Source organism: Vespa crabro, chromosome 22 (assembly GCF_910589235.1).
Source record: "Vespa crabro chromosome 22, iyVesCrab1.2, whole genome shotgun sequence".
In the NCBI taxonomy this organism is placed as follows: Eukaryota; Metazoa; Arthropoda; class Insecta; order Hymenoptera; family Vespidae; genus Vespa; species Vespa crabro.
The window spans coordinates 2,007,501-2,025,000 of record NC_060976.1 but is presented as its reverse complement, the minus strand read 5'-3'; the positions used below and the strand labels follow the sequence as shown (position 1 = coordinate 2,025,000).

Below are 17,500 nucleotides of genomic sequence, written 5' to 3'. Positions count from 1 at the left end.
ATTGTACGAATACTTGATGATTGAAAAAAAAATTGTAAGGTGCATGAATGAAATCGTTCAAAAACGCGATAAGCGATATCATACGGAGATATTCCTGGAACGTTCGTTTAAGATAAATACGTTTTAATTCTCGGACAACGTGGATCCTTGGAGTACTCAAGGTGAACTCGATAGAGATCCTAGAGGGCCCATAGATCACAATTAGATAATTTAACCGGGGCCACTCGGTACGGGCACGGGTAACGGGCACTCGACGCTAATGGGATTTTCGGTAACGCGAAATATAAGGCTCAGGAGGAGCATTCTTCCCATTACTAACGATAATATTGTAACAGCTGTTAACGCTCATTTTTCTTGTTAAACGATGTTCTCGTTCTAATTAGATGTAGAATGTATTTTAACGGCATTTTGTGTCGTACGAAACAGAAATTTACTGAATAATATCGATTAACATCGTCGACGAGTGAGAACGATTAAAAAAGAAAAAAAAAAAAAAAAAAAAAAAAAACAGACAAAGAAAAAGAAAGTAAGGGGAAAAAAAAAAGAAAGAAAATTACTGTCGTGTCGTTGGACTCTATTTTTTCTTTTCTTTTCTTTTTTTTTTTTTTTTTTTTTCTCTAAACAAATTTCAAATAATATACGCCGTTAGTTTTCCTTGAAAATTATCTCTCTAAACTCTCGCTAACGAAAGATATTTTTCATATGAGCGTTGATTTAATGTCTGAATTTAGAATTTAGATTTGAGAAGAAAAAAATTCGACCGACCGGACGTGTCTTAACGTCATAATGAAAAAAAAAATAAATAAATAAATAAATAAAAATAAAAAACGAAAATAAAAAAAGAAAGAAGAAAAAAAAAATAGAAGAGAAACAGTAATATTTGCTATCGGTATTATGAGTACATTGTAAATTATGATTAATACAACCAAAAAAAAAAAAAGAAAAAGAAAAAAGAAAAATAAAAAACAGAAAAAAAAAACAATAAATAATTATTTTTTAAATAAAAACAATTAATGAGAAGAAAGAGAGAAGAGGACATAGGTAACATTGTTGTCCCGTTTGATTGACAAAATTATTTCACAGCCCTCTTCTTTCTTTTACTGATCGTCGATCGATCAATATAATTAGAGTAAGAGATAAATAGATAGATAGATAAATACATAGATAGATAGAAAGAGAGAGAGAGAGAGAGAGAGAGAGAGAGAGAGAGAGAGAGAGAGAAAGAGAAAGACAGAAATTTCTCAAGTATTTTTTTGTAATTATTATTATTATTATTATTATTATTATTATTATTATTATTATTATTATTATTATTATTAATTATTATTATTATTATTATTATTAATTATTATTATTATTATTATTATTATTATTATTATTATTATTATCAATTGTGTAAATGTGTTTACTATTCTTATATTGACTCAATGATGTTATTCTGTGGTGCTTTGCATGTCTCTATTGGACTCTGCATGTCGTATAGGGCATCGTAAGTACTTATTAAAATGAACTCATCAGAGACTTCGCAAAAAACACACGACACATTCAAGCTCATACTTTTTATAGCCATGTCGCCATGGCAAATGGAAGTCTGAGAGCCGATTTTTTAATGATATCAATCACGTTATATTATCATATACATATATATATATACATATATATATATATATATATATATATATATATATATATACACAAATGTATATATCGTATTTTAGATGAGAGATCCCTTTTTTTTATTAATTGTTATTTATTTATTTTTCTTTTTTTTTTTTTTTTCATCTTCCCATCTACTTTACTTCATCGATAGAAAGAGAAAACGATTTCTTAAGGACAAGTCGTGGAAGCATGATTTAAATTCATCATCAATAATTATAAATATAAAATATAAATTGTAAATATGTATTTGAGAAAAAAAAAAGAAAAAGAAAAGAACTCGATTTTCATGATCTCTATAATAAATTCGTAAATCTTAAACTCATAATGCTTTCTTCTTCTTCTTCTTCTTCTTCTTCGTTAATTTAGTGAAATTTAAAAAAAAAAAAAAATTATATATATATATAAAATATTTAAATAAAAGAAACATTTACGATGGTATATATATATATATATATATATATATATATATATATATGGTATATATATATTACGATGGTATATATATATATATATATATATATACTCCATATATATATATATATATATGGTCATTTTATCACGATCAAATTGAATTCTACAGAAAATCATTATTTCAACGTTGAGACATTTTTCAAGAGACGTAAGAGAAGAAAGAATGGGGGAAAAAAAAAAAAAGAGAAAAAGGAAAAAAATATTAACAAATGTTATCGAAAAATCGACTGTCCTTAAAACTCGTCTATCTCTTTTCTTAGATACACAAAATTTTCTCGACGATCTTGTTAGTTCCGTACGTTCAAGTCGAAAACTTCATTTTTATTTCCTTCTTTTTTTTTTCCTTTTTGTATTTTTATTTGTATTTTTATTTATCCTTTTACATATATGTACATACTATACATACATATATATACATATATATATATATATATATATATATATGTACGTATGTATTTATAAAAATGGCGGCTCCACGGAATCTCGTTCCGACGTATTTCTCTTTCTGTCGTGTCAAACGGAAAGAAAACGAAAAAAAAAAAAAACAAAATCGAAAAAGTAAAAGAAAAATGAACGAAAAATATTTTGATTAATCGTACGTGAAAGTATCGTTTTTAAAGCTGGGGAGACAGAGAGAGAGAGAGAGAGAGAGAGAGAGAGAGAGAGAGAGAGAGAGAGAGAATGAGAGAGGGGTGGGAGGAAGGGGAGTAAATAAGAGAGAAATAAATAGATACAAATAAAAAAATTATCGTTCGATAATACCGCAAAAAAGAAATATAACGGAACGATATATCCAACCGTCGTTGATTCACGATACATCAATTTTCTCGATATTTCGTTAGAAATTTTAGCCCCTGCAATTTTAACCCCCACGATTTTATTATCTCCTTCAACCCGTCCACCACCCCCCTTTAGCCCTCGCCTCACCTCAACTCACCTCACCTCACCTCGTCTCACCTCACCTCGTCTCACCTCACCTCACCTCACCCCACCCCTACACCCACATCCACCCTCAGAACACCCCCCATCCTCCTCTCGTAAATAACCTTATTATTATGTAAATCCTGATCTTTCATCGCCGATTAATTTTTCCATTGTTTTTTCTTTCCAATGAAATATAAATTCCAAATAAAATGTAAACAATTAAAAGAAAAAATACGTAACAAGAGTAGACAATTGTGTTAATTGTTTATCTATAATCATGTTTATTATTATTATTATTGTTATTATTATTATTATTGATTTCTCTAATCCGATAAAATCCTTCTCCTGAATTGTATTAGTACAAAAAACTAGCATTGGATCGATTTTTTTCCCCATTTTCTTTTTTTACGATCGCATTTTCGTTTTCACATTGTATATTACAATCGTTCGATATTTTTTTTTCCCCGTTGTTTAACCCTTCCCTTGATTTTATCCCTTTTACGAAGTCCACCATACCCCTGCATCTTTTCATTTTTCACTGGCAAACGATCTTTCTGTTGAAGGAAGTAAAAAAAGAAGTAAAGGGAAAGAATGAAAAAGAGAGAGAAGGAGAGAGAGAAAGAGAGAGAGAGAGAGAGAGAGAGAGAGAGAAATAAAAGAAAAGAAAGAGAGAGAGAGAGAGAGAATATTATAACAAAAGTATATTATAGATGTACGATTACGAAGGAACTCGAAGTAAAGAAAGAACATTTTTTGAAAAAATGAAAAAATAAAAAAAAGAGACTTAATAAATTCACCCTTCGATATTTTTCCCCTGTAATCGTTAAATTTATAACGTCAAATAAAATAGAATTTTATATTACGTGGGAAAGTCTAATAAAGGGGAAAGAAAAAAACAAGAAAAAGAAAAACAAAGAAAAAGAAAAAGTAAAGAGAAACACTTTCGATCAAAACACGCCCCTCGTAAATTTAAATCATATTCTTGGATATATATATATATATACGACGGGTTGATTCTATAAAAAAAAAAAAAAAAAAAAAAAAAAAATCTCTACGTAATAATTTTCGATTTATCGGCTTTCATTTTCATGATATAAATAATATCGATATACTGAAATTTTATAATTAAATGATAAAAAGTATATTTCTTTATTATGATTTTTTAAAGAGAAAAAAAGGAGACAGACAGAGAGAGAGAGAAAGAGAGGGAGAGAGAGAGAGAGTGAATGAAACGTTGTTTTCCCTTTCTCTCTCCCTTTTTCTCTCTCTCTCTCTCTCTCTCTCTCTCTCTCTCTCTCTCTCTCTCTCTCTCTCTCTCTCTCTCTGTTTCACTGATGCGATTTCAACTTAAACGAGTATCAATATTTTTCAAATCGTACAGAAATATAACAGATTCATACGAATTAAATAAAGATCTTGAATTTTAATGGACGACCTGTTGAATTAGCATATTAAAAGCTTTTATGAATGTGTCGATATAAACAAAAGCTATAATAAAGCCGATGGAATTAAACCTGTTATCGTTTTACCGTATAAACGTGTCAAAATATATCCAAGAAGAGATTTAATTTTTTTAGGGTTAATCAAAATTTCTGTTCAGACTAATTAATCGTTTTTCTTCGTATACTCCGTCTCTCTCTCTCTCTCTCTCTCTCTCTCTCTCTCTAACTCTCTCTCTTACTCTCTCTCTTTATCTATCTCTCCCTTTTGCTGTGATTTTCTTTCTCTTTATACCCATTAAAATTCATAGGACGAGCCACCGAGAGAATCAGAAAGTACGATTAAAAAAAAAAAAATAAGAAAAAAAAATAGATTAAAGAAACCATAAAACGAGTAAACAATCAATCACCATCGCCATAGCCATTCGCTTCATTAAATCGAGTTTAAAAGTTTTATAATATGATTGCGGTGTAAATCAAGCAGAGAAAGTTTAAAGCTTTCAATTCGAGTTAAATGGTGCATTCACTTCGGTCATTTGTAATGGAATTTATCTTTGTGTTTATCGGAAAAGAAAAAAAAAAGAAAAAAGAAAAAAGAGAGAGAATCTGATTTCGTAAAACCCTGCTGGTTTATCTTTTATCATTGTCAAAGAAAATGTTGAATAATTAATTTGTTTAATTAACGTTTCATACCGCGTCGAACGTTACTCTAATGTATCTTTAAAGAATTTACAAGATATCCTTCAATATATATATACATATATATATATATATATAGAGAGAGAGAGAGAGAGAGAGAGAAAGAGAAAAAAAAACTTATCATCGTAGAAGAGATAAATTTCAAGATATTAAATAAACAATAATTCTATATGATAGAGTATCGTCTCGGTGTCTCATTTCCATTTTGAATCCCTTCCCTTTCTTATTAATATATTTATATATTATTATATATTAATTATATATAATTATTCAATATATATATTCAATATATATATTCAATATATATATATATATATATATATATATATATATATGCTATTAATGTATATATATATAAATTTTTTTTCAATTAGTGCCATATATACTCGAATTTATTTGGACAATTTTTTTAATTCGATTTTCTTTCTTATATATATATATATAAAAATATATATATATATATTTTTTTTTTTCTTAATTTATAAATCGTAAATATTATACTCTCTCTACTCTATATTATTTTGTAATAAGTAAATCGAAAAAGTGCTTATTATTAAAAATTTTGATTGGATTACATTTTTGTGTATTCCATTTTTTTTTTTTTTTTTTGTTTCAAATTTATCCCTATTTAATATATCTCTATTAAAACCTACTTTATCATTCTACATAACCTCTAACCTATCCTATTTACCACACCCTATCATACTTTTGTCCATTTTAATCATCTATTTCTTATAATCTTTATCTATCTTCCCTCTATTCCCCAATCCCACCCACCCCTCCTCCCCCCCACTTTCCATCCTTCTTCATCATTGTTATTTGTTTTCTTTTTCTTTCTTTCTTTCTTTCTTTCTTTCTTTCTTTTTTTTTCTTCGTCTCCTTGTCTTCTAATTTGGATCGTCTCGATCATATCACAATTCCTTCGTAGTGTAGTCGAAAAAAAAAAAAAGGAAAAAAGAAAAAAAGAAAAGAAAAAAAAAAAGAACAAAAGAATTAAAAAGAAAAGAAAAGAAATATATAATATATATATATATTTTTTATGAAAGGCGAGCTATAACGTTTATGACCGATATAAACAGAATTTCCCTTTTCTTTCTTTTTTTTCCACGCGTATAGGAAAAGGAGGACGGTCCTGTATACAAATTTTACGAGACCATTCGGGATTTCGGCGACGACATTATGACGACCATAAGCAGACTCCATGATGTAACTCTATTCGCACCTAGCAATGCGGCACTCGAAGAACCTGGTGTACAACATATATTGCAGGATAAAAGGCGAGTTAAGGAGATCCTAAACTTGCATTACGTCAAACAGAGACTACCATTGGAAAAAATTCAAAACAAGAGTATCAGTCAGGTGAGCGCGCTTTCTTTAAAAATTATTTCGTATAAAAATTATTTCGTATGTCTGATGGTGATGGTGGTGTGTATGTATGTATGTGTATGTGTGTGTGTGTGTGTGTATCTGTATAATTTGAAAAGAAATCAAATTATGATTGTATAGATTTCGATCGATTACTTAAAAATTATTTTAAACTTTCGTTTCAAATTTTATTCGAACGAATCTCAAATCCTTCGATAATAATATCGACAATCGTATGATGTAGATTTAATTACCTTATCACGTTCTGCCGTTTTTTTTTTTTCTTTTTTTTCTCTCCTCTCTCTTTTTTTTTTTTTTTTTTTTTAAATAATAAAAATAAAATTAAAAGGAAAAAAAAACGGCAGACATTATAAGCGTAGTATACTCATTTACATATAAAGATGTACTCGTTTAATGACTTACTTTTTTTGTCCCATTTTTAATTTATTTATTTATTTTTTTTTCTTTTTCTTTTTTTAATTTTTTATTACCATTATTTACTTATTTACTTATTTTTTACTTATTTATTTATTTATTTATTTTTTTCTTTCTTTCTTTCTTTCTTTCTCTCCTTCCAATGTACCAAAAAAATACCATCGACGGGAAAGGCACAAGCTGGGGTAATTACCAACGTTTTTTATCATGCAGCTTTCAATGTTTCTTGTTACAAAATGATGAGAATGATTTTTCTTAATTTTTATCTTTTTTCTTTTTTTTTTCCCCCACTTGCATCATCCTTCGTTGTGATCTATTGCATCGATGTTTTTCCTTCATTTTCTTTTTCTCTCTTTTTTTTTTTTTGTTTCCTTCGTATTTCTCTCTTCTTAAAAAGAAATTGCAAATCGGCCACTCGACGTTGCGTTCCTTTTGAATGATCCACAAAGAAAGAAAAAAGTTCCTTAAAAAAGTAATCTTAAAAAAAAAAAAAAAAGAAGAAAAAAAAGAAAAAAAAAAGTTCCGACAGTAAATATTCGACGGTAGAAAAAGAAAAAAAGAAGAATAAAAAATAATAAAATTGTTTTCGAACGTTTCGATCGTAATGGGATGGAGCTCATTATAAAAAAAAAAAAAAAGAAAAAGAAAAAGAAAAAAAAAAAAATTTTGCTTTTCCATGTTTGTTCCATTCCTTTCGCGTCGTAACATTTTTTACATCGTACAATTTCCATCGGATTGATTTAAATAACGATCGTGCATTCGTCGTTATAATAATTGTTTTATTTGCAAAAAAGAAAAAAAAAAACATTTTTTATTCAAAAATAAACGCCGCCACGCAACAATTTCGTGCGATTATTTATTAAAGCTTTCGGGGATTATCGATACGTGTAATGAAATCTTCGTACCCGGTATTTCTATTTTTTGGCCCTATATATTCAATGGGACTTTTTATCGGCATTAAAATGCGAATGGCGCGTGATTGCGTTTTGCACGGCACTCAAACGATTAAAGGATAATCTACATTTTATCAGTAGAGATTTAGAGATTATTTAACACACGTTCGTCATCTCTCTCGTACATTCGACATTTTGTGCATGATCATTCCTTATTGAAATCGTTTCTAAATAAATATTAAATTAGCATGAACGTTGGAATGACATTCATATATATGTTCTATTTCTTCTTTTATATTTTTTTCTTTCTTCTTCTTTTTTTTATTCCTTTTCTTTCGTAACTAACCTTTCTATCATTCTTTTCTATTCTCCTTCTTTTTCCTTTTACGTTCATTTAATTTTAAATTATAACAAACCGCGTGATCATTGAAAGCTTGAAAAATAATCAATGTATATATATATATATATATATATATATATATATATATATATATATATATATATATATATATATATATATATATATATATATATATATATATACACAAATAATATATACTGTTGCACGTATTATATTGAAATTTTGTTACATAGAATTGTTATTTTCCTCTTTCGTATTATATGCACGCTTTTGAAAGTTTCAAAAAAAAAAAAAAAAGAAAAAAAAGAAAAAAAGAAAAAGCAAAGCAAGCACAAAAATCCACGCTTCGTCTCTTTTCAATTAACTCTGTTGTTACCTTTTTGTGTTTCTCTGTTCGTTCTCTTTTTTCTTTTTTTCTTCTTTTTTGTTTTTCGTGTTTCGTTTTGTTATTTTACAATAATCGTTTCCCTCCTTTTACTTATCGTTCATTGTCTTTAAATTTTAATCTCTTGAAAGTGTATGAATCGTTTTATTTCGAGAATCATTCGTCTAATATGATTTATATGTTATTAATATATATTTTATAGATACCTACTGCCGCCGATAGGAAGAAACTTTATTTCAACGTTGTACAAGGACCGGCAGGAAATCAAACAATTACAGTCGAGGGTGGTGGCGTAAATGCTACAGTAGTTACCGCAAACATCGCAGCGACCAATGGAATTATTCATATCATCGATAGGGTCCTCGGTGTACCATATACCACCGTTTTCGACAAACTAAGAACCGATCCTATGTTGAAGTAAGATTTAATTCTTGATTAAATTAATATATAAATCCATATTACATTGTTCATATAAATACTCGTCGTCTCTTTAAAGCGTTCTCCGTGCCGTGTGTACCACCGGTGGTACACGTTAAACTTGATCTTCTAGGGGGGGTCGTGTACCACCGGTGGTACACGCAGTCATTTTTTTTCATTAGTCAAAATATCAAATGGCCTGAACGACAAGTCAAGCAAAAATGACTTGGCACGAAACGTGTTAACCACTTACGATGGAAAGACGTGCCACGCACGTCTCTAGATGGTTTTTGTTACCGGAACGTCAGCGACGACGTGCATGACACGTCGTCAGACGATTGTTGCCAATAGAAAAATGACCGTGCAAGGCACGTCAACTGTTTAATGAAATTATTTACCGAGACACAGTTTCTACGTGCACACACTTCATCGTGTAAAGTTATCAGTATTGATCCCAAATTGTAAAATGAAAAGTAATAGTGAAATCAGTGATATTTATTTGCACAAATAAAATGAGGAAGTGGATTTGCACTCGATTGGTTCTGCCACGTGCAATCGTGAATTTCTTTATACCGCAAGTGGTTAAAAGAAAAAAAAATAATAATAAGAAGAAGAAGAAGAAATAAAGAATACCCCGTTCCGTTCGTTTTGTAGTCTAAAAAAAAAAAAAAAAGAAAAAAAAAAAACAAAATATATAATAACATCGATCGGATTCATTTGTTTATCGATCAAAAGAAAAATATATAATAATTCTCGATCGATCGATCGATCAATTTTACAGCTCCACTTATTTCTTGGGCCAACGACGTGGTTTTAACGAGCAACTTAACGATACGACGAAACGTTTCACTTATTTCGCACCGAGAGAACAAGCCTGGTCCGGTGCCAACATCAGTTATCCGTCTACAATTAAAAAACTTTTCATGCAAGACTTCAGCTATCACGTGAGTATTTCTTATTTCAACGAAAACAAAAGAAAAAAAAAAAAAAGAGAGAAAAGAAAAAAAAAATTAAATCATTCAAAATACAGATCAATTGAGATCCTCATAAGCATTAATCGATACGCTTCTTTTATAATCGTGCTTATAGAAAAAGAAAAAAAAAAATAAATAAATAAATAAAAAAAAATCAGATCATTGGAAATATGTTAGATAAGGTATCCTTACAAACGTCTAATCAATTTCTCTTCTATAATCATGCTCATTCTTACAGACCAAACAAATATTGGAACGACATCTCGTTGTTGCCGATCAAGTATACACGATGGCTAAATTAAGGGAAATGAGTATCAACGATAGCGTCACCCTAACTTCTGCGAGGGATACATTGAAACTTCGCGTTAAGGAATTAACCGAAAGTAAGTAAATACAGTTACTCTTTAATTTTTTTTTTTTTTTTTTAATAATTATTCTCCCTTTTTTCTCATTCTTTATTCCAATATCCAATCCGTATTCGACGTGTTTCGAGTGTATTTACTTGTTTTCTGCATTTTAAATATATATTATATGATAAACTTTTGATTAAAACGTGAAACGAAGAAAGTTCGTTATTATGCAAGCACAGAAAACACGTATACACGTACATGACATACATACATACACGCTTACGTACATAAATAAATAAATAAATAAATAAATAAATAAATAAATAAATAAATGAATGAATACATATAAACAAATAAGTAAACTCTTATGAACTTGTCCATTCTCAAATTGGTACTATTTCAGTACGTTTAGGTGACGACGAAAACTCTATCAATCCAGTGATTTTCGGTGAGTCAGTTAAGTGTTTTGAGAAACGTCGCCGATGAGCGACGACACGTGCTTCTATATTTCGTCCAACTTGCACCCGATATAAATACTACATATTCTACATACATACATACATATATATAAATATATATGTTTGTGTGTGTGTATGAAAAAGCGATTTCTTCGTTTCTCGATATAAATTTCATTATACTTAAACATCAAAATTGCTTTTACTTCGATGTCCCAAAGGAGAACATTTTTCAAAAGTATCTGCAGATTATTTGTGTCTTCGTAAAATCCATTAAATTGATAAATAACGAACGTTAAAAAATCATGGAGAGACGAAGAGATTCTACGCATAAAAAACAAAACAAAAAAAAAGAAAAAAAAGAAAAGAAAAAGAAAAAGAAAAAAAAAGGAAAAGAAAAGAAATTCCGCTTTTTCTTTCTTTTATTACCTTTTCTTTTTCTCTCTTATTTCTATTTTTACTTTCATTCTTTTATTTATTATTATTTTTCTTTTTCGTTTCTTCTCTTCGAACAAAACCTTCGACGAGACATCCTCCATAAATTAACGCGTATAACATACATAACATACTACATACTTAAATGTAAATAGCTATCATATAATTGGTAGTAGAAAAAAAAAAAAAAAAAAAAAAATAAAAAAAAAAGAAGAAAGTTAATTAGCAATTATCGTCAAATTGCAAAATTGGAAAACGCGAAAGCAATTTTGATTGTGCGATATATATATATATATATTTATTATATATATATACATATATTATATATATATATTATATATTATTTATACCATCACGTGTCCTCGTTCGCACATTGACATTTTTATATGTAAATTATATTATACATATATATATATTACGAAGATCGTAGTTAATTGAAGTACATAAACATTTACGTGCAAAATCTCCCACACACATTCGCAATTGCCAAAAAAAAAAAAAATTACAATTCGATGCTTTTACTCGAAACGCTTTGTATACATATACTTTATATATTTATATATATATATATATATATATATATATATATATATATATATGTATATATATATATAAAAATATATATATATATATATGTATATATATATATATCAGTGGCCCGTGCTTTTTGCTTAAGTATATATAAGTATATTACTTCGTTAATTTTTCTTTGTTTTTTTTTTTTTCTTGCTTATTTGAACGTAAAGCATTGCACGATTTATAGGTACACCTAATAAGTAAATACCTAATAAGTATAACGAATCATAATAATCGCTGTACGTCAAACCTTTTCTTTTTTTTTTTCCCTCACATCAAAAGACAATAACAGTAGAGTAAGCAGAAATGAAAGAAATGACGACAATTTTTTTTCTTTTCCTTTTTATTTTTTATTCTCTTTTTACTTATAGCCATTTTTATTTCTCTTTTTCTTACTTCCGTCATCCTTCCAAAGTCGTCCTTAATGTCATATTTAATGCTTTCGATATTCGACAAAAAAGATGCTGTACAATAATAAAACAAAAAATTATGCGTCGTTAATTATTGAATCTTTTTGAAAACAATTTCGTTTCTTGATTTCGTTCTTTTTTTTTTCTTTTCTTTTTTTCTTTTTTTTTTTTCTTCTCTTTTCTTTTCTTTATTACACCTTCGCACAGGCGCACAATCTCGATTCTATCATCTGAAGTGTCTATATATTACCATTTACTTGCCATCATCGCTTAAGGTGGCGATGATACGGGGGAGGGAGGGGGGACGGGGAGAGCAGGGAATTGGGAAGGTCAGCAGGTTGAGATAATGCGACAAATTGGAATACATCGGACGATCTTACTAGATGATAGGATATATAGAAGACAATAGGGCCTGCGATAAATTTTCTCTAATTAAAATAAGAGAGATCTTTTTCTTTTTTTTCTTGTTTGCTTTATCTTTCCTTTTATTTATTTATTTATTTTTTTTTTTCTTTATGCGTTGTACAACACCCTCTCCCCCCCCCCCACACCGAAATAATATATGCATCCCACCACGTAGGTCGCTATATGAACCTCTTTCTCTCTCTCTCTCTCTCTCTCTCTTTCTCTCTCACTCTCTCTCTCTCTCTCTTTCTCTCTTTCTTTCTATATATATATATATATTAAAAGCATATCTCGAGCTTTGAATATACACGCATATCGACACATGCAATATCGTGTCTCTTATACGAGTTTTTAAAGGAGGCCAGCCAGCAGCATCAGCAGTTAGCCATCGTCCACTTGAGAGTAAAAAAAAAGAAAAGCAGGAAAAAAAAAAATAAGGAAATAAAACTATCGCAAATCGCTCTCGAGAGGAGTAATTTCTTGCGCAAATGTATGTGTGTATTTTTTTGGGGGGGTGGGGGGGGGGGAGATGGGGAAGGGAAGAGGTGATGGGAAATAGGCTATAGAGGAAGAGAAGTAAGAAGGAAGGAGAATGAAGATATTACGTTTGATACAATAAAAATATAAATTTTTACGCACTATACTCAAGCAACATTTTGGAACGTGTACGTATTTTTATTAATAATTTTGTTGACTTCGATTGCTCTTTCCTTCTTTTTTCTTTCTTTTTTTGATCATTTAAACGTTCATACGGTTCCCGCAAAATTATTTTCACTTCGTACGACTTTTTATGTTCATCCATGCCTCGCAATAATTTCTTACCTCGTTTGCTCGAACGATTGAACGTCGATCGAACGAGATATCGACAATTGTAAAACTGTCGCGAATCGTTCATTCGTTTACTCAGTCACGTCCAATTGATCGTTACGATCATTTGTAGTCTGATTGACGTTTCTTATCAAATGCCGTTTTCTATGCGAAAGAAAAAAAAAAAATAGAAAGAAAAGAATGGGAGATAAAAAATTGAACATCAAAAATTGTCCAAATCCGATGCCGATCTTAATATCGCGTATATATATTAGGAGTGATTATGTTTGTTTTTCTTTTCTTTTTTTTTCTTTTTTTTTTTTCTCTCTCTTAATGATCAAAATCAACGACGCAATTATTTCCAAAGTTATTCGTAAAATGTCTATATCTAATAATTTATTAAATAATTTTGCGTCTCTTTAATTATTCCCACGTTTCCGAGTACTATTTATAACCTTTTAAAGGATGATCAAGAAAGATCGCAGAGACGTTCATATAAAAAAAAAAAAACTTTTATTATCGTCCAATATCTCTCATTGAATATTTTAATATTAATATGAGAATGAGTTGTGTTAAGAGATCAACGATAAAAATGATTACATTGCACATTATGATCGAGTATATTTTTCGTTTACGCTTTTATTTTCAAACATATATGTGTAAAAAAGAAAAAAAAGAAAAAAAAAAACAAATAAAAAGAAAAACGAAACCGCGATACTTATTCGAAATTACTTCTGAATTATTTTTGGAATTACTACCTGAATTATTTTTGGATTGAAAATCAGTTCTAAAAATATATCTAAAAAGAGATATAGCATAATTCAGTTATCCTAAAACGAGAGATTATTTCCATCATTGTATTATTCTATAAAAGCAAAGAGATTTTACTCTATCGTAGGATCATTGAATAAATCATGCATTTACAAATTTACGATTATGTAAATTCCAAGATTTGTTTTTTTTTTTTTCAATCATGGAATAGAAAAATCAACTATCGTTTTTTTCTTTTTTTTTTTTTTTTGGTTTAGTAATAAATAACGTAAAGTAAAGTAACGATGGTGAGAGAAGGATGATGAGAAATTTTCAATTAATAACGATATATAACGATGTAATATTAAATTCAATATATATCGAATGGATCAATATATCGAACATTTTATCTAACGTTTATTCCAAAACGAATATCAAATTGATATTTTAGTAATGGCCTTCGAGAGTGTTTTTATGTCCGACATTATATTAAATTGATGTTTCGAACATTTTTACTTTACACGCAATACGACTATACAATGATAAAAAAAGAAAAATTCTCGAAGTTTGTTATGAAATTAACAACCAAAAAAAAGAAAGAAAAAAGAGAGTACTCCACGAGAGAAAGAAATTATATTAGAAATTAAACTCTCAAGTGGACGGCTATCTTAAAACGCTCCTATAATAATAATAATAATAATAATAATATTAATAATAATAATAATAATAATAATAGAAGACTCATTGATTAACTAGAGCGAGCGTTGCTGGATACAAAATAGATTATCAGTATTATAATTTCGCTGAAAGCTATATATCAATCAATGCTTATAAAAGAATATATATATATGTATATATATATATATATATATATATATATATATATATTCTTTTAATTTCGAACAAAACTTTTTTCATACTCGTACATTTAATTTTAAATCGACATTTAATCGTACATTTAAACGGTTCGTTAAATTCGATTTTATATCATTTCAGGTTACCAAATTGAATGGGAAGGCAAATGGATTCGAGTTTTTCGTCACGACGTCGAATGTACCAATGGAATAATTCACGTGATCGATGGTGTATTTTTAAAGGACAGCGACGTCAGAGTTACGGGCGATGCTTCATTGGCCAGCTTCGCGCCCCATCTTATAATATTCTTGATAGCCAAGTGGCTCTTGTAAACGCCGAAAATATAATACGACGAGAAGATCAAAAGAACAAAGCAAAACGGGGGAAAAAAAAAAAAAAAGAAAGAAAAGGAAAAAAAAAGGAAATAAAATAAAATAAAATGAAAGAAAGGAAGGGGGGAAAAGAAGAAGGAGATTAGAAAAAAAGAAAAAAAAAAAAGGATATAAAATAAAAAAGGGAGATTTAAGAAATCTCCATTTAGAAATAAATCGTTTGGAGCGTCTCCGATCGTCTTCGATGAGCCAAGGAAACGAACGACGCCGACGACGACGACGACGACGACGATGACAAAGACGACAATTGACGACAGTGACGACGATCGACGATCGACGACGACGACGATCCATCCGATAGCTTTTTTTGCTAAGCGATTCTTGCGATGCTAAAAAAAAAAAAAAGAAAAAAGAAAAAAGAAACAAAACACGAACACAAAAATCTCCTTCACACACGACAAAAAGGATCTCATCGTCGATTTCGTTTGGCTCCCTTTTAATCTCCAACGTGGTTAGCTTCGTCCTCGTCGTCAAGTTTATCCAATAATTATTATAAAGATCGAAGTGTGTTTCTTCATCGGCATCGATCATGATCCATCATCTTTATTATCATCAATGTCATCGTCATAATCATCGTCACAATTATCAACGTCGATGTCATCATCATTATCGTGATCATCGTCATCATCATCATCATCGTCATCATCGACATCGTCATCGTCATCGTCATCATTATCGTCTTATTTCTCTTCTATCTTTTTTCTTCATAATTTGAAAGAACGACGACGACGACCGACCGAGAGAGATCAGGATCGACTAGAAGAAGGATCGGCGACGCAATCCTACGAACACAACCACATAATTATAATCCTCGACTCGACTTCGGCTCGTATTCTTTTAAGCCACTAAGCTAAAGCAAAAAAGGGAAAATAGAAAAGGAAAAAAAAAAGAAAAAAGAGAAAAAAAGATAAAAATAAAAATAAAAAATAAAAAGAAATAAATTTAATTAACGTTAATAGGTTTAAATGTGATGAAGGATATGATGATGGATGAGCAGTTCCAAATATACATATATATATATATATATATATATATATATATATATATATATACATATATATAAATATATATATATATAATAGGTATATCGGCAGTATCGTTTACAATATGACTTAATAACAGGCGTAGCTATAATAAATAGCGAAACTTTACGATATAAGGGATATAAATAAAACGGTCTGTTCTTTCTCTCTCTCTCTCTCTCTCTCTTTCTCTCTCTCACTCTCTCTCTCTCTCTCACTCTCTCTCTCTTTTATTGTTTGTTTACTTGTTTATTTTCTCTTTCTTCATTTTTCTTCTCTCGTTTCATTCCTTTTCTTTTCTTTTCTTTTTCTTTTTTCTTTTTTCTCATTTCTCTTTCATTACATTTACAATTGTAAATTTTATCATTAAATAAGATTTTAATAATTGGGACGAAAGAGATGAAACTGAGATGATCCATAATTAAAAAAAAAAAAAAAAAAAAAAATAAAAAAAAAAAGAAAGGAATTTGGACGACATACATACATACATACATATATACATACATATATACATACATACATGCATACATACATACATACATACATACATACATACATACATACATACATACATACATACATACATACATATATGTACGTACGTATTATGTGTTTTACGTATATTATAGAAAATATTCATATATCGGAATTTGATATTTCTAGAGAATATAACGGAGAGAAGAGAACGAAAATTGAAGGCCGCTAATATTAAAACCGATAACCGAGATAAATATTTAATAATCAAGATGCGCACGGCCTCAAAAGCCACAGAAGTAGCCTATTATTATTTATTGAGTAATCGTCCGCGAATATAAAAGAGTTGGGCAAGTTTTTACGGGTTTAATCAATGGCCCCCTTTCCCCCTACTCCCCCACCCCCATAAGCGTACCAAATAAACGATTAAAATCGTACCAAGTAATCTAATTATAAATTTATTAAAGATTAATTAAATACGATGACAGAGAGATAGAGATATTTGTGGGAGGGGAGGGGGGAGGAAGGAAGGATGAGAGATTGTGGA

At 29.3% G+C, this 17,500-nt stretch overlaps 1 protein-coding gene and 1 long non-coding RNA gene across 17 annotated transcripts in view; one reads left to right on the top strand and one right to left on the bottom strand.

The window, feature by feature from the left end:
- Positions 1 to 17,500, top strand: part of LOC124431664 (fasciclin-1) — a 361,473-nt gene that overhangs the window by 339,296 nt on the left and 4,677 nt on the right. For 11 of the 16 annotated variants that reach the window (XM_046979828.1, XM_046979827.1, XM_046979825.1 and 8 more), the window contains 8 exons: positions 1,484 to 1,489; positions 6,309 to 6,551; positions 7,166 to 7,177; positions 8,834 to 9,048; positions 9,830 to 9,992; positions 10,261 to 10,405; positions 10,776 to 10,820; positions 15,207 to 17,500. The exon at positions 15,207 to 17,500 is cut by the window's right edge and continues 4,677 nt beyond it. In XM_046979828.1, coding sequence (XP_046835784.1) covers positions 1,484 to 1,489; positions 6,309 to 6,551; positions 7,166 to 7,177; positions 8,834 to 9,048; positions 9,830 to 9,992; positions 10,261 to 10,405; positions 10,776 to 10,820; positions 15,207 to 15,397 — 1,020 coding nt within the window. In that variant the 3' untranslated portion in view covers positions 15,398 to 17,500. The remainder of the gene's footprint in view (positions 1 to 1,483; positions 1,490 to 6,308; positions 6,552 to 7,165; positions 7,178 to 8,833; positions 9,049 to 9,829; positions 9,993 to 10,260; positions 10,406 to 10,775; positions 10,821 to 15,206) is intronic. The other 5 variants (XM_046979837.1, XM_046979834.1, XM_046979836.1 and 2 more) reach the window with 4 other exon arrangements.
- Positions 7,184 to 17,500, bottom strand: part of LOC124431667 — an 18,658-nt gene continuing 8,341 nt past the window's right edge. Inside the window, exon 3 of the long non-coding RNA XR_006944063.1 lies at positions 7,184 to 7,421. This is a non-coding gene — a long non-coding RNA (uncharacterized LOC124431667). The remainder of the gene's footprint in view (positions 7,422 to 17,500) is intronic.